This window comes from Paramisgurnus dabryanus, chromosome 18 (genome assembly GCF_030506205.2).
Source record: "Paramisgurnus dabryanus chromosome 18, PD_genome_1.1, whole genome shotgun sequence".
In the NCBI taxonomy this organism is placed as follows: Eukaryota; Metazoa; Chordata; class Actinopteri; order Cypriniformes; family Cobitidae; genus Paramisgurnus; species Paramisgurnus dabryanus.
In genome coordinates this window covers 21771153-21791213 of record NC_133354.1, presented here as the reverse complement: position 1 = coordinate 21791213, position 20061 = coordinate 21771153, and the positions used below count along the sequence as shown (strand labels likewise).

Below are 20061 nucleotides of genomic sequence, written 5' to 3'. Positions count from 1 at the left end.
CTTATTTTGTTCAAAAGCATGATCAACGTAAGTCTACATATGATAATACAAAGAAACAATGCTTCTAACGACAGGTGAAGAGCTTTCGTTCAAACCACACAAGTTTGCAATGCAGCTTGCGAATGTTCATTTGAACTATGGTTTCGGGAAACACCAAATGGTTGAACTTTGTCAGTAACGACGAAACTTACGAAAGTAGTTGGCTAACGATGCTTTTGGGAAACGCACCCCTGATTAACATAATTTTGTTGCTTTGCACCTCTTTGAGCCTACCTCTTAAACTTTATTTATAATATTCTGCTCACAATGGCAGTTGTGTTTAATTGTGCTTTATAAATAAATTGACTGATTGATTGATTGATTGACTAGATGTAGTTTGAAGCCCTCCTTCAATGTAACTTTATTGAGTTGTTTTTTATTTTGAATAGTGAACAACAAGCAATATCAGGCATCAGTAGGTCCGTAGTTTACATACCATACACATTACTCACTTGTATTTCAGTGAAACATGATTTCTTTTTTATGTTTACTGTATACTGCAGTTAAATTTTCCCAGCTCAATACACTTGTCATTTCATGCTATCCGTTGTATCACTTCTTGATCAACAAAAGTATCTAGACTGTAAAAGAACTGCACAACCAGTTCCCGCTAAGGTAAATCGGATTGACCTCAACCTGTAATGTCATTCAATGCTGTAAAGACAGGTGAACCTCATAGGGCACAGGGGGCAGTGTCCAACTCAAAGTGCTGGGGAATTACAGTCCGATATAAGTGTAGTAACTGGTCTTCAGTTAGAGCGAGTGATATTTGGTAATGTCTGTAGTTACGCAACTCTCACACTCCAAGAAAAGGAACAATTCACCTTGCTCTGATCACACCTCCTGCTCAGAGACAACCACGCGACCTCATCAACCCTTGCCGTGAAGCTGAGAGCCGGTTTGGTTTCTCATTATGGGGAACAACATTCAAGGCCAACCCATTTCTTTTTTTCTTTTCATCCAACCCTTTGCTCTTTTCTCGAAACATATTCTCTTTCTTCCTGCTTGTCTCATTCAGTTTCTACATTGCTTTTGCTTCCCCTTCTTTCTAACTAGAGCAAATCAGTTTTCGGCTTTCTTTTTAGCCAAAGACCCCAGTGAGCCTGTTTTCAATTTATCTTTCATCTATGCGCTTTCTTCTGCTTTCTATCATTCTCCTTTTTGGCCATAAATAGCCATTCAATTTTCTTCTATCTCAAAGGTCCCGCAATTTCAAGCTGTCTCTTCCTATAGCTCTGTTTTGGGCGGATCATTGGCAAGGGCCCGGGGCCTGTCATTAGAAGAGTCTAGTGAAGCTTGTCGCGTGTAACCAATTATTACTGGCTTAACTCAGTTGCTGCAAACACTGAGACCACACAGGACTACCATATAATGTGGAAACAGAATGAAGTTTTTCAAAGAAAAGTTGATGCTGTTATTAATTCTTTACAAATTAATTCGTAGAAAAAAGCATGTCAACTACTGTCACGCCAAATAATTTCTGTGGACCTCACATCACGGTCGTGTCTGTAAATAATAATTGTTGCTCATTTCACATGCAAAGTAGAAAACATTTGCATATTGAAGTAAATAAAGGGTACCGCAAAAGGTACCATCATACTGTAAGTGGATTTATAATGGGAAAAAGAAGAGAAATATCTTTTTAAAAGTTTCACATTTAGATGCAACATTTTCACTGCCAGCTCAAACTTCTATTGTCTAGCAGTGCTATCAGTATTGTATTGTACTTTCTTGTCTTGTACTTTCCATACTTTCTGCAGACACACAAAATTTCCATTCTATTGAGCAGTTAATGAACAAGTAAAGTGCTTCTCGACAGATTACACGTGGGTTACTTCAGCAGGACGAAACACGAATTTATATTACTGGTTCGCAGGTACAATATCTCCTCATCCTGTGAACGCCTCACTCGGCTTTCCCTACTGCAATTCCCATCCATTAGCTCTGAGCACTTCATTTTTCAGAGGTTATCAGGGCCAGGACAGAGGCTGGCAATAATCAAGAGTAAGCAATAGCGCTGTGAAGAGAAAGATTGCTGGCAGCATCCAACTTATTGAACAAGAACAACCTCAATGAAAATTACAATGGTGATGAGCTTGCTAACAAGAAAGCCCACATTTGTTGAGATTTATTTACTGAATATTTATTGCCTGTTCGTGTGCATGCTGTAAAAACAAACTCTGATGGATGACGGAACTGTAAAAACAATTTTTTTTAGTTATAAAATTGTGAAGACCATCACAGAAGTAAGCTTTAAACTGCAGACAAATTCACAAGCGGCAAACAAGATATTATTATTAAACAATATATTATTACGATTATTGTGTCAGAGGAAGCCCTTCACATCATCCCATGGGGTAGTGAATGTAAACGAATGGACATTGTGACACATTTATTCTTGTTTTTAAAGGGACATTCCACTTTTTTGAAAATATGCTCATTTTCCAGCTTCCATAGAGTTAAACATTTGATTTTTACCATTTTCGAATCCATTATTATAAGTGAAAGCACTTTTAGCATAGCTAAGCACAATCCATTGAATCTGATTAGACCATTAGCATTGCGCTAAAAAATAACCAAAGAGTTTAGATATTATTCCTATTTAAAACTTATTCATTCTGGCGTAATAATCAGTAACTTTGCTGATGAAACGTGGCTGCAGCAGGCCTACTGATATTACACACTGACCGAAAATAGTCCCCTTGGTTACTTTCAATAGCAGGGGACTATTTTTCGGGCAGTGCGTAATATCACTACACCTGCTGCAGCCATGTTACATCACCAAAGTCCTTGATTATTACGCCAGAATGAGAGTATAGTTCCTAGCCTAAAAAAAAATCACAACTTTTAATTTTCTGTTGGTCTTAGTACACGATGTAACTACAGAAGAGACAAGTTTTAAATAGGAAAAATATTGAAACTCTTTGGTTATTTTTGAGCGCGATACTAATTTTTTTTTTTTATTGAATAGAAAAGTATATCAACAACAAAGGCTAATATATATTCACAGTTGAGCGCGATGCTAATAGTCTAATCAGATTCAATGGATTGTGCTAAGCTATGCTAAAAGTGCTAGCGCCAGACCCGGAGATCAGCTGAATGGACTCCAAAACGGTAAAAATCAAATGTTTGACTCTAGGGGAGCTGGAAAATGAGCATATTTTCAAAAAAAGTGAAATGTCCCTTTATTGTTTACATTTGCTAGCTAGTAGGCTAGTATGCTAGGTGTGTTTTAAACTGATTCAATTTTCCCTCAGTTCTTGTTGTTGAATGGTCAAAATGTTGAATTTTCATCTACGTAGTATATAAGCAGTTGTGTTGTTTCCAAACTTCCACAAGCGTTTCTCCATCTTTGTTGTTTACTGGACCCGTACAGCAGTTATGTTTTGTGTTAATATTATTCTGTTTATATTGCGTATATTTCTAAGGTTGATTATTTGATATACTGTTGAATAGTTTAATCTATCAATGTGTCATATTTTCTAAAATAAATTAATATTTTTAATTACATATTTATTTTAATAAGTCAGAAATGTCCCCTCTGTTTTCTGCTGACAGGCGCGGTGGGCGCGTGCAACAGGCGACGCAAATTATGGGTCCTCAGAAGGCTAGACCGTCTCATTTTAGTTCTCTTTGAGAACTTCTGAGGCTGCCACCCTGAAAGACAGAGTGCTCAACTTTTAAGGTTGCATTCAGGACACAGCTAACAAGCAGTCGATCCGCCACCTGCCCGAATTTAATTAAAATATTATTTTTCGTCACGTCATCCGCCCGATCCGCGGTTTATACGCGGAGTCCGCGGCTGTAACTGCCAACCGCGCATCTCTAATACACTGCAAATAATAATAATAATAAAATGTCTTAGTATTTTTGTCTTGTTTTCAGTAAAAATATAAAACCATCTTACATTAAAATGCTTTTTCTTGATGAGCAAAATTACCTAAGAAAATAAGTCCCAAGAAAATAAGGCCCAATCCCAATTCTACCCCTTCCCCTTTCCCCTTTGTTTTGCACATTCATGTGAAGTGGTAGGGGTGTCTCAATTATCTTTTGGCTGGAGGGAAAGGGGTAGGGGGAAGGGCCAGGTAGCCCTTCAAACGAAGATTTTTCGGGACCACACTAGACGAGGGGGTATGATAAATTTCCATTAAATTTTTTCCATTAAAAAGTATTTTAATAACAAATAATCACTTGTTTTATGTTGCCTTTATTCCTGTTTTCATGTATATGGTAGTGTTCTCCGAAAAAAGATTTGTAAAAATCGCTATGAAAAAAGTTTGCTAATGTTATTGACTTTGTGATAGTTCCACAACATATTTTTTCATATTTTATTGTATTATTACATTTTATTGTATTATTACATTGACACATCTATAGCCATGTTTCCATCCACATGTTTTTATCCAAATTAAGTGATATCGAATGAAAAATGCCTTATGGAAACAGTAAAATTCGATTGAATTTCATGAATATCGACTCAAAAGAAATACGTTCGATCTCATCTGATTTTATCTTGATCGATATATGGCTTATGCGATAAACGCTGATGGAAACGTTATTTGCCGAATAAATAATGATTTGCGATTAAGGTTTAGGTCATTTTATGGTTGCAACCCACACACAAAACAAAGAAGAAAAAGTTTTAGGTCCGCTCTGGTGGCACACATGGCGTGTGTCAACAAAGTCAGATGTAAGTGGACAAATGACGAGACGAGATTCATTTTAAATTTAATTTACCAGAGAAAATAACGGCTATTTTAGAGCTGAAGATCTTTGGATTCGGGCTTCATTTCTAACATTTTACACGGGCTCGTGCTCCGCCTTTGCACTGTAAATGAGCGGTCAAGTTCAATGCTGCTGGATGCCCTATCAGTAAGCGCAGGACCACGCTGAAACCATTTACAGTGGATTTAATAATTTCCTCAACAAAAATGTAGTCTAATCTTGGTGAGTAAAGTTTTTTTAATGTATAACTAAATACATAATTTAGACAGAGGATATAGACTAATGTTGGCATTAATGTAAAGAAAGTGCCGAAGCATATCCCACGGAACCTTTATCTTAATTTCGTTATTCCCAAATAACCATCTTATTCAGAATGTAATATCTTAATTTAATTTGTTAAGAAATAATTGTTTTTTTTGGCATGTTGGCCTATTTATAATGTACTGCATATGCTTATTTAGAACGAGATGTTAAGATGTTACAGAATACAGATAACTTATTTTTTTTCTTTGTTTCAACTTCCAAGTGACGTGTAGCCCAGTTAGTCATTAATAAATAATGTTAAAACCTGTGTGAATTACTCATTCTTGATAAAAGCTGTTTGCGTGCGCACATTTAAATAATGTCTGGCTGTAAACGGGTTCAGGCTTTTAAAAAGCTGTCAATATAAATGTGCTTTCGGGTTCGGGCTGCATTCTGTCGGGCTCCGTCATTTCAGGCCTAACTTTCAAGGCCCGATTCTATTTTAGATAGCAAAAATCTAAGAAATGCCATAATTTATTAGGAACTCGCGAAGGAAATGTCCAACAATGGTTATGACAAGACGTGGGACGTCCTTCGGAGTAAATGTAAGGCGCTCATACGTGTTTCAAAAAAGAAAGTTATCTCGCAACGGTGCCGGAGGGAAAATGAAAGCAAATTCGACCTTGATGAGATGGATCCTCGGCCAAAGAACATTAGACCGTTGCATTATCATAGCAATCATTTTCTTAGCTTGATATGTCGCTATCAGCTCAGCTGGCACATAAGCACTTATAACTTGTGGTATGGCGCAATCCATTTTGTCTAGCAAAACTTTGTTTGCAAATGTTTGCTTGAATATTGTGCGATTCAGTGCGAAAATGAATGGAAACACCTTCAAATGTCTCAAATCAATTCGATATACCAATTTGATCGCAAAACAGCATGTGACGTCATTACGTACAGGTTTTTATTCGCTTTAAAGCCGTTGGATGGAAACACACTTTCACCCGCTTTATTCGCATACGTTTTTTTACCGAACTTCAGATAATTCGATTGACAAGTGGATGGAAACTTAGCTTATGACGTACGATCTAGCAATGACTTATGATGATGTGTAACAGTCTAGTAGTGGTGTCCCATTTCTTAGGGAATATTTTCAGCCCTACCCCTTGACACTCTGTTTCAAGGGGAAGGGGTAGGCGTAGGGGTTAGGGCAAGGGGGAGGGGTATAAAATAGAATTGGGATTGGGCCTAAGTATTTTTGTCTTGTTTTCAGTAAAAATATAAAAAAAAATTAAATCAAGATGCTTTTTCTTGATGAGCAAAATTACCTAAGAAAATAAGTCTACTTTTTAGACCAAAAATATCAAATTTAAGTGATTTTGTGCATAAAACAAGCAAAAAAATTTAGTGTTTAAGAAACATTTTCAAGATTTTTTTGCTTACCCCATTGGCAGATTTTTTTGCTTATTTTATGCACAAAATCACTTAAATTTGATATTTTTGGTCTAAAAACTAGACTTACTTTCTTAGGTAATTTTGCTCATCAAGAAAAAGCATCTTAATTTAAGATTTTTTATATTTTTACTGAAAACAAGACAAAAATACTAACACTTTTTTCAAGATCTTTTTCTTGAAAATCATTTTTTGGAGTGTATCCTTTATATCTTCTTACCTTCAGCTCCTGAAACTCTTTCTGCCCATCCCAGGCCCAACTGCGCTTGGTAAAGTAGTTGACTGTGGCAAACTCAATGAGGGCAGAGAAGACAAAGGCATAGCACACGGCCATGAACCAGTCCATGGCTGTGGCATAGGCCACCTTGGGAAGTGAGTTTCGGGCGCTTATACTCAGTGTTGTCATAGTCAGGACAGTTGTGACACCTACAACCAAAAAAAGGAAAGGTAAGTGAAAATAAGTGATACATACATCAGAAAAAACAGTGTTTGGCAGTTCATTCGATGTAAACATTTTATCAGTATGTGTACTTTGGGAATTAAATCCACAACCTTTGTACTGGCAGCGCAATTCTGCACCAAAGAGAAACATCTTTACAAATGTCTGGTGGCTTGATGTTATAGCTCATGTAGTATGCACCATGAAACATGGATGCCATTAGACATCCTCAGGGAAAATATACCAGCATAAGTTACCACACTATTTATCTTACAAAATTTACATTTTTTACACATTAGGTTCCTTCCATGTGTGAGAGAGAAGATAATCACTGTTTGATATATGCCAGTTGACACGTCAGTCGCAACACGATGACAAAGAAAGCCCTGAACACAGGTGTTGTACTGCATTTCATAATGCTGTCAAGACTTTCAAGGACAGATGCATTTATGATATAAACCACTTTAGTTTGTAAAGCATTGCGGTGGAGTTTTAAATAAGCACTCAGAACTGGGGTGAATGCCAATGCGCTCAAGTGTCAGAGGTTAAAAAGACGCATGCTTGTAAGTGATGGGAGCTTTTAAAGGGAAGTGGAGTAAACATTCCCCCAGGAGACGTCCTACCCTGAAACCACAAGAAGATTCATAAGCCAGCTACACGGCCCTTAAATTGCAACATGTTCTCATTAAACTTGGTGTGTCCTTGTGTAAGAACTCAATATTTTTTATCTGTTGTATACGTTTAATATATTTCATATACAGTATACAGACCTGCCAACCTTGGAAAGTTATTTTAAGTAACATGAATGTGATAAGAGAGGACATGGGGTTTGAAATGGGTATTCTCAATTGTCTCAACATTTAAATTGGTTGTGAAGAAAACAATGCAGTCATATAAAAATTATTTTATTGAAAAAAAGACATTTATATTTAAAAGGCATTTGCATGCATGTGTAAATAAACTAGCTTCAGTTGTTGAGATGCCATTTCCTATCATTCACATCTACTTGCGGAGGCACTTCCTCTTGACTGCTTTGACTCATAGTTTGCTCACTGCTTGCTGTCTCTTTCCCCGTCATCTGATGTCATTTTTTTAGCTGCAAGCCATGCATGTGCACACACACACACACAAGCACGCACGCACGCACGCACACACATACATACCTCTCTGAAACTTTCTGAATAACATTATTTCTACTTCACATGCATTCACTTTTCCCTATCCTGCCATAATCTGCAATAAAAATAATTATAAATGCAAAAAAATAAATAACTGCTACTACTGTACAGTATACAGTAGTACATAGTAAAAGGCACATTTTTGTACACATGGATTTATAAATGATTCTCATTACAAATCAGTGGAAATGTGTGTTAATCTCGCAGTCAAGTGCACGCTACAAGTGGACTCCCGAGGATTAAGTTCAGCACTTAATTAAACTTTTCAACTTTCGTGCTAAAAGTACCATGACTACTATACTCTCCTTTTTAAGAAATCAGGCGAGAATGGAAAGGTTATCGAGTGGGATTTTGTGTTGCTGTCGAACTGCAGTCTCTTTTTAATTTTAGGCCTTATGCATATGTCAGTTTTATTTTTAATAAACTGCTGATGGAAGTTGAAATTTTTTTGCAGGTGATTTACTATCAAGGCACAAAAATTTCATTTCTATAATGACCAACACAATCTATCAAAATTTTTGCCGTTAAGTAATGGTGCAAATACCAGTAAATTGACAACCCCAAACCTTGGTAAATTCATTTAAATACTCTTCTCTTATACATTTTTAATCTTAAACAGAAACAACAAATAGATATTCAATAAATGACCATAAATGATGAACAAATTCCTAACCTTAACAGCCTGTCAAAACCAACATGCCTTAAAGGTCCTGTTCTTTCTGTGTTTTTAAAGCTTTGATTGTGTTTACAGATTGTGTAGTTTGTTTAGTGTGTTGTGATTTGATAGCAGCTTGGCTTGCCATTAGCTTAGTTGGTGAATGACGTATTCCTGTGGGTGGACTTTAGTCAAAAACTGTTTTACTGACGTTATTAAAGCAGGAAGTAGAGGCCTGTAGTCCAAGCCGGCCGTTCGCTGTAGGCTTTGAAAGGAAAATTCTGTTAAAAAAAATATATCGCCTGGCAGTGAACTTTGAGCTTTATCATTTTACAGGTATTATTTATGCTCTAACAGCAACATTACACACTAACTACGGTTTAAAAAAATGGGATCAGAAAGAACGTGACCTTTAATAGACTAAACTTCTAAAGTCCATCTAAAAATATCATAAAATAGTCCATGCTATTTCAGCGCTAATTTGTCACTGCGTGTCTTTAGTAAATCCTGACAGTAGTTTTTCAACGGCAAAAGAGGCGTTTGCACTGACGAAAGTTGTTAGTAAATCTGGTCTCCGGTCTTTAAATCCGATTGGATGATAGGCACTTTAATTGTGCTCATAAAGATCCAGAACAGCACTGGGATGCTTTAATATTTTGTATCAGTCCACCAGAGTATCCACATAAACTATACTACATATACGTTTACTAACTATACTAACAACAAAGGTGCTGTAAAAAGCTCATCATGGTTTAGGGGATGTGCACATCAAAGCTTTTAAACGTGGCTGAAAACGCTAGGAGGATGCCAAAGCAACTGAGCGCTTTGGTTGCTGTTATACTTCTGCTTTGTTTATCAGTTGTGGAACAGTGCCATGTGAGAACTGACATTGACGAGCTGAATTTTTTTTCAACTCTGGGCACAAGCGCCGGCTTTCAGCACGGAAAAGTGCCGCAATTCCATTGGATACAACTGAAAACATAGCCGGCCGCTGGCGTAAAAGCTTTGGTGTGCACGCTACTTTAAGTCACACCGGTATATTTGTAGCAATAGCCAAAAATACATTGTATGGGTCAAAATTATCAATTTGTTTATGCCAAAAATCATTAGGATATTAAAGGTTCTCTAAGCGAATTCACAACCAGTGACGTCGAACATATTCGCTTAGAGAGCCTTTAAGCAAAGATCATGTTTCACAAAGATATTTTGTACGTTTCCTTCCGTAAATATCAAAACTGTATTTATCATCAATAATATGTGTAATATCTCGTCAATTAAGAGAAAACGCTTCCCCGCCAATGATGAGATTTTCCGTCTTTCCGCAATACCGCTATTATTCCAGCAACTTATACAACCCGGAAGTAGCGCCTCACGTGAAAGAGAAAGAACTCCGTGTATGTTTTAAAGATCGCTCTGCATCTGATCTCTATCAAAAGTCCTTCGCAAAAATGGAATTATCTCAGCTTTTTGCTCAAAATTGGGTGTTTTTGAAGAAACCTACCCATGTTTGAGAGGTGATTACAAGAGAACTAATGAAGGTAGGATGAAACAGTTTTTGTTTGAAAGCAGAGGGTCTGTACTTTCATCTGATATATTGTTTGTTTATATATTTAAAGAAGAACATTTTCTGGAAGGCATTAAACTTTTGTGAAAATCATAAAAAAGCTGGCGCTGGCTGGCAACTTTAAAAAAAAATGCTGGCGGGGAAAGAGTTAAGCAAAAACATTTCCCTGCCAATTAGGCTTTCTTGACAAGTTTTTACAGTAATCTGTAATTCCGCTATTATCCACTAGGTGGCTCTCACCCAAAAACTGAAGCAAAAAAATTTGATTAATTTTAAACTCTGTGTATGTTTTGATACTCGTTCTAAATCTGATCTTTAACAAAATTCCTTTACAAAAATGCAATTATTTAATCTTTTTGATCAAAATTTGGTATTTTTGAAAAACCTACTCATATTTAAAAAGACAACAAATGAAGATAAGATGAACTTTTTTTACCATTTTGTTTGTTTGTTTGTTTGTTTGAAAGCAGAGTGTCTGTTCTTTCATTTGATATAATTGTCTGTTTATATATTTAAAGAAGAAAATTTTCCTGGAAGGCATCTTGTGAAACTTTTGTGAAAATCACAAAAAATGCTGCCTGGCAACTTTTTTAAAGAGGGCTTGTGGGGAATGATTTAAAGGCTATTTTCTTAATATTTTTGCACCCTCAGATTTTAGATTTATTGTATCTTGGCCAAATATTGTACTATCCTAACAAACCATACATCAATAGAAAGCTTAAGGTCCAGGGTCACATATTTGGTTCGCCAAACATCATTTCTTACAAAGGTTCTTAAAAAAACATTTCTTTCATGTTTATATTCTGTAGAGCCATTTATCATGAAGAAGAATCTTTTGTACAACAGAAATGTTTTTTTTAGATGGTAAAGATGTCTGACAATACTAAACAAAAAACTTTGCCAAAATCTAAGATGGAGAAAAGTGCAATATCTAAACTTTCTTTATGTTATAATCATTGCTACTCCCCTGTATAAATAGTTCTAAATCTGCTCAGATGGCATTTAGTTGTACTGATATTTTCCTCATTCTGTGCATTCTTTGTGATTAAAGTAATTTTTCAAAGCTAGCTCTGCTTAAAGTTTTCCATTTGACACATTGCCTATACGAAGGGGTGACTCTTGGCAAGAATTATATTCATTGCAGATCAGCATTTCTGGCTAGGGCTCCAGTGACAATGCACATCTATAATTCAACAGAAGCACCTGACAAAATAAATCTATTGAAAATCATAATGTTTCACAGGGCCTGAAGTACCAAACCTCAAAATAATGAGAATTTTCCTCAATGTATGTCAATCGAAGCACAATATCTTCAGTCATTTCACTTCATCTGTTTCTGTATGTGCCCACTGGCTGATGAAGACAACGCAATATAAGAAACTGATATTATGCTACCAGGGGGCCGTGCCGACTCTAGCGCAGGCAGACAGACTACATTTGTAGTGATCAAAATAAGAGTGCACATAAAACACAGTTATATAATATACAATGTGCTGTTAAGAATCGCTGCTGTTGCAAATGAATAGCGAGCGCCGCTTGGTTCCATAAACGTCAGTGGAGAACAATTAAATTGAAATCTATAGCTGATAGAGTGCCAAAAAGTCAAATGGCAAAGAAGATTCTCATTAAACTTTTCATTAGGCTTTATCTCCATCTGGAAATGGAGTGAAAAGCTTGAGGGACATTAGAAAGAACGTTACATGTCTTGCTATTGTCTCTGCAGAGACAGATGACTATAATGCTCGCTGTCGACGAAATCTTAAACTGAGCATTACGCTGTGTGGAGTTATGATGAAAATGGCAAAATAGGATTATCTGTGTCAAATGTCAGGTCGGGCCCATCATGAGAGATCCGAGAAACTGGCAGCCATCCAGAACATATGGATTAAATATCAGTCTCAAAGTGCTGTTTGTCAGAAGATCTATCAGTCTTGAAATACAGTTTTCTTTGGAAGTCATTTTAATGATTTTAGTGGCCAGGTCAAACAGAAGTGAAAGTGTTTAAGGTTCTTCAAAGGTTATTATAAAGATGTATGTTTTTCTGCATGATATTTCCTGAGTTAGTCCTCTCTGATCTCACGGGAATATGTACGTATTTTATATTTTTACGAAGTTAATCTTACAAATACATACAATTAGTATAAAAAACAAGAATGAAACCCCACCCTTACCCCAACTCATAAGCGCAAAAGAAAATTATACAAAAACGTACAAATGTGGTCGTATAAATTAGCCACCTCATAAAATACGTACAAACTGCCCTGAGATTGTGTTGGTTTGTCTTGTATTTCATTACGGTTTCTGAAGACATGAATTTTTCACATTAGTCTGTTGGATTCTGGCTATTTTGATCACAAGTTTCAGTAGATACATAGAAAGCATCAAAATTCATGTGGCATCGTGGGAAACTAAACATTTTCCCATAACATTATTAGATGTTAGATTTCATGTAAAGGAAAAATGACAGAAAAAAATGTCTGTCAGCTCTACAGGCAGTAGTTCGAGGGAAAGTCGCTGAGCTAAAACTGCTGGTTTAGTGTTTAGTGGAGACAGGTTTTGATGTGGCGTACACAACCTCCAGGCACTTTGGAAAACACTGCGTTTTGCGAGGCTTGTCTACCAACCTGCCCGCTCCATCGCGACAGCGTTTAGCCTGCGGCCTAAGCCATGTGCTGCTTATCACATTTGCAGACACTGTTGTGCAAGCTCTGTAGAATACCAATAAGGGTCCGCTCTGAAACTCATTAGTAGCTCTCGATTAGAGCCCACCAACATATCCATATTGAGTGTCGACAAGCAGAGAGACAACTGAGATCCTTGAAAAACAATGGATTTTCTTTGCAAATATTAAGTGATAAGACTTGCCTTGTTACATATTTCTGACAATTTTTACAAATCAATTGCTCATTTATGGACAACTAATATGCATACAAATATGCTGTCCTTAATCAGAAAAAAAAACGTGTTTTAGTTCATGTTTTTTTCTGTTGATTGGAAAAATCGCATGAATATATGGTTATAATTTATTCATAATTTAAATCAGCAAGATTTTTACAATAAGGTTTCGTTTATTAACATTAGTTAATGGATTAGCTAACATGAACTAACAATGCACAATACTACCCCATTTATTAATCTTAATGTTAAAGGGGACATTTCACAAGACTTTTTTAAGATGACAACTAAATCTTTGGTGTCCCCAGAGTACATATGTGAAGTTTTAGCTCAAAATAGCATATATATATATACATATAAATATATATTATTTATTATAACATGTTAAAATGTTCAGTTTGTAGGTGTGAGTAGAATGTGCTGTTTTGGGTGTGTCATTTAAAATGCAAATGAGCTGATCGCTGTACTAAATGGTAGTGCTGTGGTTGGATAGTGCAGATTAAGGGGTGGTATTATCCCCTTCTGACATCACAAGGGGAGCCAATTTTCAATGAACTATTTTTTCACATGCTTGCAGAGAATGGTTTACCAAAACTAAGTTATTGTGTTGATCTTTTTCACATTTTCTAGGTTGATATAAGTATTGGGGACTCAATTATAGCACTTAAACATGGAAAAAGTCAGATTTTCATGATATATCCCCTTTAACTCTTTCCCTGACAGCATTTTTCATGATTTTCACAAAGGTTTAATGTCCCCCAAAAATGGTCTTCTTTAAATACATAAACATACAATATATTAACTTCTTACACCCTGAAGCTATTTTGGGGATTTTTGCCTGGATTTGGCCTACCCAATTTCAAAAGCATCCCATACCCACATGCAGAGGTTTACATACAAAAGTTTGGTATCATTTTACAGGTAACCCTTTGAAATTACATAAAATACTGTTGAAAGTGCTAAACATGGTTGTATGTGATGTCAGGCCTCTAATAAACACAAAAATAAATAGGCGCTTTTTGATGTTTTTTTCTAAAGTTTTTATTTGAAAGTATATAACTCTGGTCCTGGGTATCTCAGGTCCCTGCAGACAGTTTTGTTTGATTCCAGCAATTGTCAGCTTACAGAGGAAAAAGGAATTTTTTCTCTATCATAATCTATGCAAAAGTTATTTTACTCCAACTGAAGGGAGGAATAATACCCTTTTTGTATACAATTTCTGCCTAAAAACATTTGAAGTGCTCCCATAACCACATACAGTGGAATAAATGCAATTTCTTTATATCATTTTGCAGAAAACCCTTTGAAGTTACATAAAAAGCTGCTGTTTGTGACAAATATTGTTATTTATGTTGTTTTTCATATGATGAAACACCAAATTTTCTTTTTTATGTTGTAAATACTGTCTCTGGTAGTGTATAACTCTGGTTCTGGGTGCTCTAGCAGACTGCAGACAGTTCTGGTTGTTACCAGCAGCAGACAGTAAACACCCAAAAAAAGAATGAACTCTTTAGCATGTCGCATTCAAAAGTTATTCTCATTTTACTAAAGGGTGTGAAAATACATTTTTCATATAAATATTAATTTTTTGTTTTGCACATATAATAAATAGCAAGGGATTATATATGCACACAACCAAAGAAAATGCTGTGAATGGACTCATTGTTTAGAGTAGGACCTAAAATAAAAGATGGTGTATCATTTGTGGCTATCTGTGCTATCTGAGGCAGTCCACACTCAAGTTTCCCATATGTTTACAAAAGACCATTTTTTACCTTATTATTCATTCAGCGATTTTTGGATATGTGTTGATATTAGAACAAAAATAACGCTGTAGCCTTATTCCTGAGAGTGAGAGCTTTCATTTGATATAAGACTTGCCCATGTTTGTCATTTTTGAAAAATATGAAATATGTAAATATTAAATGATATAATAAAATATTGGGGGGGTGATAGTGTAAATTAAGTGTAAATAACTTTCTTACAGTAAAAGATGTGTCAAAGTGATGCATATCTGCAGAAAGTAGAGACTCTAAGCTTTCAAACAGTATCTCATATGTGTTACTGGGGTCCATGACGGAGCATCAAAGATTAAAAGAATCTTTTATATTAAGTCAAAATACAAAATTCTGGACCCGGGACAGGGTCCTCAGGGTTGAAGAGGTTAACTCTTTCACCGCCAGCATTTTTAAAAAAAGTTGCCAGCCAGCGCCAGCGTTTTTCATGATTTTCACCAAAGTTTAATGCCTTCCAGAAAATGTTCTTCTCTAAATATATAAACATACAATATACCAAATGAAAGAACAGACCCTCTGCTTTCAAACAAAAAAAACCGTTTCATCCTACCTTTAGTGGTTCTTTTGCAATCAGCTTTTGAATATGGGTAGGTTTTTGCAAAAACACCATATTTTGAGCAAAAAGCAGAGATAATTCCATTTTTATGACGGATTTTTCATAGAGATCCCATTCAGAGCGATCTTTAAAACAGACACGGACATGCAGCAGCTTGCCATAGGGCAATACTTCCGGTTTTAAAAAGTTGCGGAAGGGCGCCACCTGGTGGATAATAGCGGTATTGCGGAAAGACGGAAAATCTCGTCATTGGCGGGGAAGCGTTTTCTCTTAATTGACGAGATATCTCGTCAATGGCGGGGAAAGAGTTAAATAAAAGGACAGACCCTCTGCTTTCCAAAAAAAACCTTTTATCCTACCTTCATTAGTTCTCTTTTTGTCACCTTTCAAATTCTTCAAAAACACTAAATTTTTAGCAAAAAGCTGAGATAATTCAATTTTTGTAAAGGACTTTTGATAGAGATCAGATGCAGAGTGATCCTCAAAACTTAGACGGAAATACAACTGTTTGCCCTAGGGCAATACTTCCGGGTTTTATAAATTCCGTAAGTTCGCTACCTGGTATTGCGGATTGACGAGATAACTCGTCAATGGCAGGGAAAGAGTTAATGTTAATTTCAGCATTTATTAATACAATTATTAAAATCAAAAGTTCAAATGTTAACATTAGCTAATGCACAATGATCTAACATGACCAATTGCATTGGCATTAAAATTTGCTAAGATTATAAAATTTTGAGAAACTATATTGCTCATTCATTGTAACTTCATGTCAGCTAATGCATTTGCTAATTTAACAAATACAACCTTGTAAAATGAGAATGAAAAATAGAAATGTAAAGTTACATTTTGCATAATGAAATTAAGATTATTCTATAGTAGCAATGCTTCTGTCCTTATTTTAACAAACTTTAATGAACATTTTATTTTATTCTCTGTTGTCAGATTAGATCAACCGTAGTAGTCGGATGTCAGCACTAGGGCTGTGACGGATGCCATAACCACGTGCACGTCACAAACTATATAAAACATAAAGTACAGTCTTATACAGCAAGATGTCTTTAACTTCAGGTGAACGCAGCTGGGTTAGGGCCAGAACAATAAGCCAAGATATTTTCTTTATACATCTTGGTCACTCAAGGTTGCGAAAAAATTGGAATCTGTGCTACCAGTACACCATCAGAATGGTTTTTAGAATGGCTGGAAACATTATAACCTCAGAAAAGTTCCTCACTTTTCTGTTTCATGTTTGAATAGTGCTTCAATAAACACGCACACAGGCGTTGATCCCGTGGCTGCTCCGGGGCTCGACTAGAGCAGCCACTGAAATGGCCAAGCAGATTTCCTTAATTGCTTCCCATTTTGCGTCTAAAACCATGCGGAAAAACATTAATTTTTTTGCCGCTTTCCTCCTTCTTTTCAAAGCGTTTGGGAGCTCCAGAGCGTCTGCTGTTTCCAAGTAACCTAAGCATTGTTTGACGTTGTGACGAGCACCCACCGGTGGAAAAGAATCCGGCACCTATGAACGCGCACGTTTGTTAAGAAACTTACATCTGATCCTTGTTTAAATTTTTACAGGTATGTAAAAATGTTATGGTAAAAACATGTTAATTGGTTACCTTTAAAAAAAACTGTAATAGGTTTAAAAAAAACATTACATTTAATTATACGGTTAAATAAAGTAAAATATAAGATTTTTAAAAGTAAAAGGTTTGAATTTCCATATATTTTATGGAGGAAATCTCTATAATATTTATCAGGATTATACATATAATCAATATAACATTAAAATATTTTTTCTACAGTTCATTGTCATTGCAACCTGGAAGACTGAAGCATAAAATTCAAGAAGCTTCTCCAAGGCATTTTTTTTTTCCATTAGTTGTGTGGGCTTCCCAGCTCAGATGACATCTTCCTGTCATATTTCATATCAGCTAGACCTGCTCCTCCTGGGCATGTGTTTGCACTCCAAACAACGGCAGGCATCGGATCGCTGATTAGCCTGTGTGCACGCTCGCCCGGCGGGGGACACTCGGGGTTGCCATGACACACTCTTCAACTCCTCTTCTCTGGCCAAGGTAAGCAGGAGGGAAGGATATGAAAAGATGACGACTGGGAGAAACAGTCACATGAGATGGAGTGGTGTTTCTAAGAGGACGCCTGGTGGGACTTCTTCGCATGAGAGCGGCGACCGGTTAATGATGCGATTCTTACCCAGAGAGTGAATGCTGATTAGTCACGTTTATAGACTGGAGACTCAACTTGGGTAATGTGAAATCAGTTGGATACAACCTCCCTCTTGTCTTTATGAAATGACTTATGATATGATACTAATTACAGCACCATTCAACGCACTCACAGCTTTCAATCGACACAAGGAAGAAAATTACGTCTCCGTGTTTTGGGTTATGTGCCTCTTTGCTGTGTCCTTCAGAAGTGTTTATTTTAAAACACAGCTTAAATACTCCCCAGTTTAACTCCAATCACAGTTTAATAGATACAGTATAGGCAACTATAAAAAAAAACTATTTGTAGGATAATTTCCTAGAAAAGTGTAAACACTGTGGCTCTGTGGTGCTGTCAAAATATAGCTTTATGCAGAGGAGAGAAACATTACACATTTGACAGCCAATTTCTTGAATACACTTAATATACAAATCTCTTTTGCCTAGTTATTGATTTTACTTATTTAACTTCAAACTGTGAGGATATAACAAAGAGATGAACCCAAGTGCGGACGTGACACAAAATGAATGGTTTATTGCACAAAACAGGGGAAAACAAAACCCACGAGGGAGCAAAACAAGACAGGATGAGTGGAACACTAAACTAACACTAAATTAAACATAAACCAACAATAAACTCTAAACTACATATAACAGACTAGACTTGATATTCTTAAATACTCACAGATGATAAACACAGGACCACAACAAGGAATGCAACAAGACGCACAAGCACAGAACAGCAAACATAAGGACAATAAATAGGGAGAACTAATGAGGGACACAGCTGAAATCAATGACAAGTAAGGGAGCGGGTAAAAAGTGACGAGACCCGGAAAAGGCGTGGTCAGAATAATTCAATACTAAAACCACGCATTTCCCACATAGAACATGGTACTGCCAAGGACCCCGAACACAAAGACTAGATATAATTAAACACATGATTTTGACGGATCCTGACACAAACTAATGCATTATATTCTGTTATATCACAGGGCTGTTGAATGTTTTATTCTAATTGGTTGACTGAAACATCTATGCATTATTTTTCAGTAAACGCACACCTATGAAGTGGTTTCTCTCTCAGTTATAAAATGCAGTTGTGGAACTAGCAACGGAGATTTTAGATGAGATGTGTAAGAAATTTGTCCTACTCGCAATAGCATGTCTTAAAATAAAACACCTGAACAATGTCTGATGGTATGGTAAGCCCATATAAGTGGAATAATTGACTACGGTCTGTTGAATTATTCTCCTTTGCATTGTGGTCGCATTATCATCTGGAATGTGCATTAATTTTGAATAATTCAATGGCCCATCCTTAATTATTCCTAAAATACATCAGAAAATATAATCTAATATAAAATATAAAGTTTTAGATGGAGAATCAAAATACATAGGGGTGTGTGGGGCAAAAACTAACACGGGGTTATTTGTAATATGGACTGTTTACATTGTTGCACAAGGTTGACTGTTTTGTTTTTCCTGTATTTTTTTAAGCTGCCAAAAGACGATCTCCCGCAAATTATTGGAAATGTATAATGTTTTTCCAGAGAGTTATTGATGAACGAGTCAATTTTTTCATCATATGTTTTTTTGGTTTCTAAGTTGGGTGTGTAAGATACCAAATCCAATGCTTTGTCATATTAATCGGTGTCTTGTTGACTAAAACATAGCATCGTTTTGAAATATGTCTGCAGCTCTTAGCAACTTTTTTGGTGGGCTTGAAAATATTTTGACCCAGCGGGGTTAATTATAACCCTGTGTTACAACTAACCCCTCAGCACTTATGATATGAAAACTGCTAACTTTAGCGCAATTCTTGCCGTTGTTTTAAATAGGCTACACACGAATGATTGCTGCCTGAAAAACAAAATAAATGTGCCTGTCTTATCAAAAATCGTGTGTCAAATTTATTTTTGTTCATATCTTTAATATTGATTGAATAAGGTCACGTCAAAGACCATAATGAAATGAATGTCTAAAATCAGACTTTGATGCTCATTATCTCAGAATTTGATGTTGAAACTGTAGTATGGTTATTACAGACTGGGTCACGTATAAAAAATGTTTTGTCATAATTGTGCTGTTTTTTCTCACATATTTAGACATTTGTATCCATTTATAATTGAACTATTGTTAGAAAAGGGCTGGATGAATGAATACAGTGTGGATACCTGTCTATTATAGATAGATATATAAACAATATCCACTTCAAGTATATAGACAAAATAGTAACTAAACTTAATTTTTATCAAGTGTTACAACTCCCTGCCTGTTACACCTATGGG

General features: G+C 36.0%; 1 protein-coding gene across 1 annotated transcript in view; it reads right to left on the bottom strand.

The window, feature by feature from the left end:
* gabra3 (gamma-aminobutyric acid type A receptor subunit alpha3) overlaps positions 1 to 20061 on the bottom strand; it is a 211946-nt gene that overhangs the window by 19349 nt on the left and 172536 nt on the right. The window contains exon 9 of the mRNA XM_065287272.1: positions 6683 to 6888. Within this exon, the coding sequence (XP_065143344.1) occupies positions 6683 to 6888 (206 nt within the window). The remainder of the gene's footprint in view (positions 1 to 6682; positions 6889 to 20061) is intronic.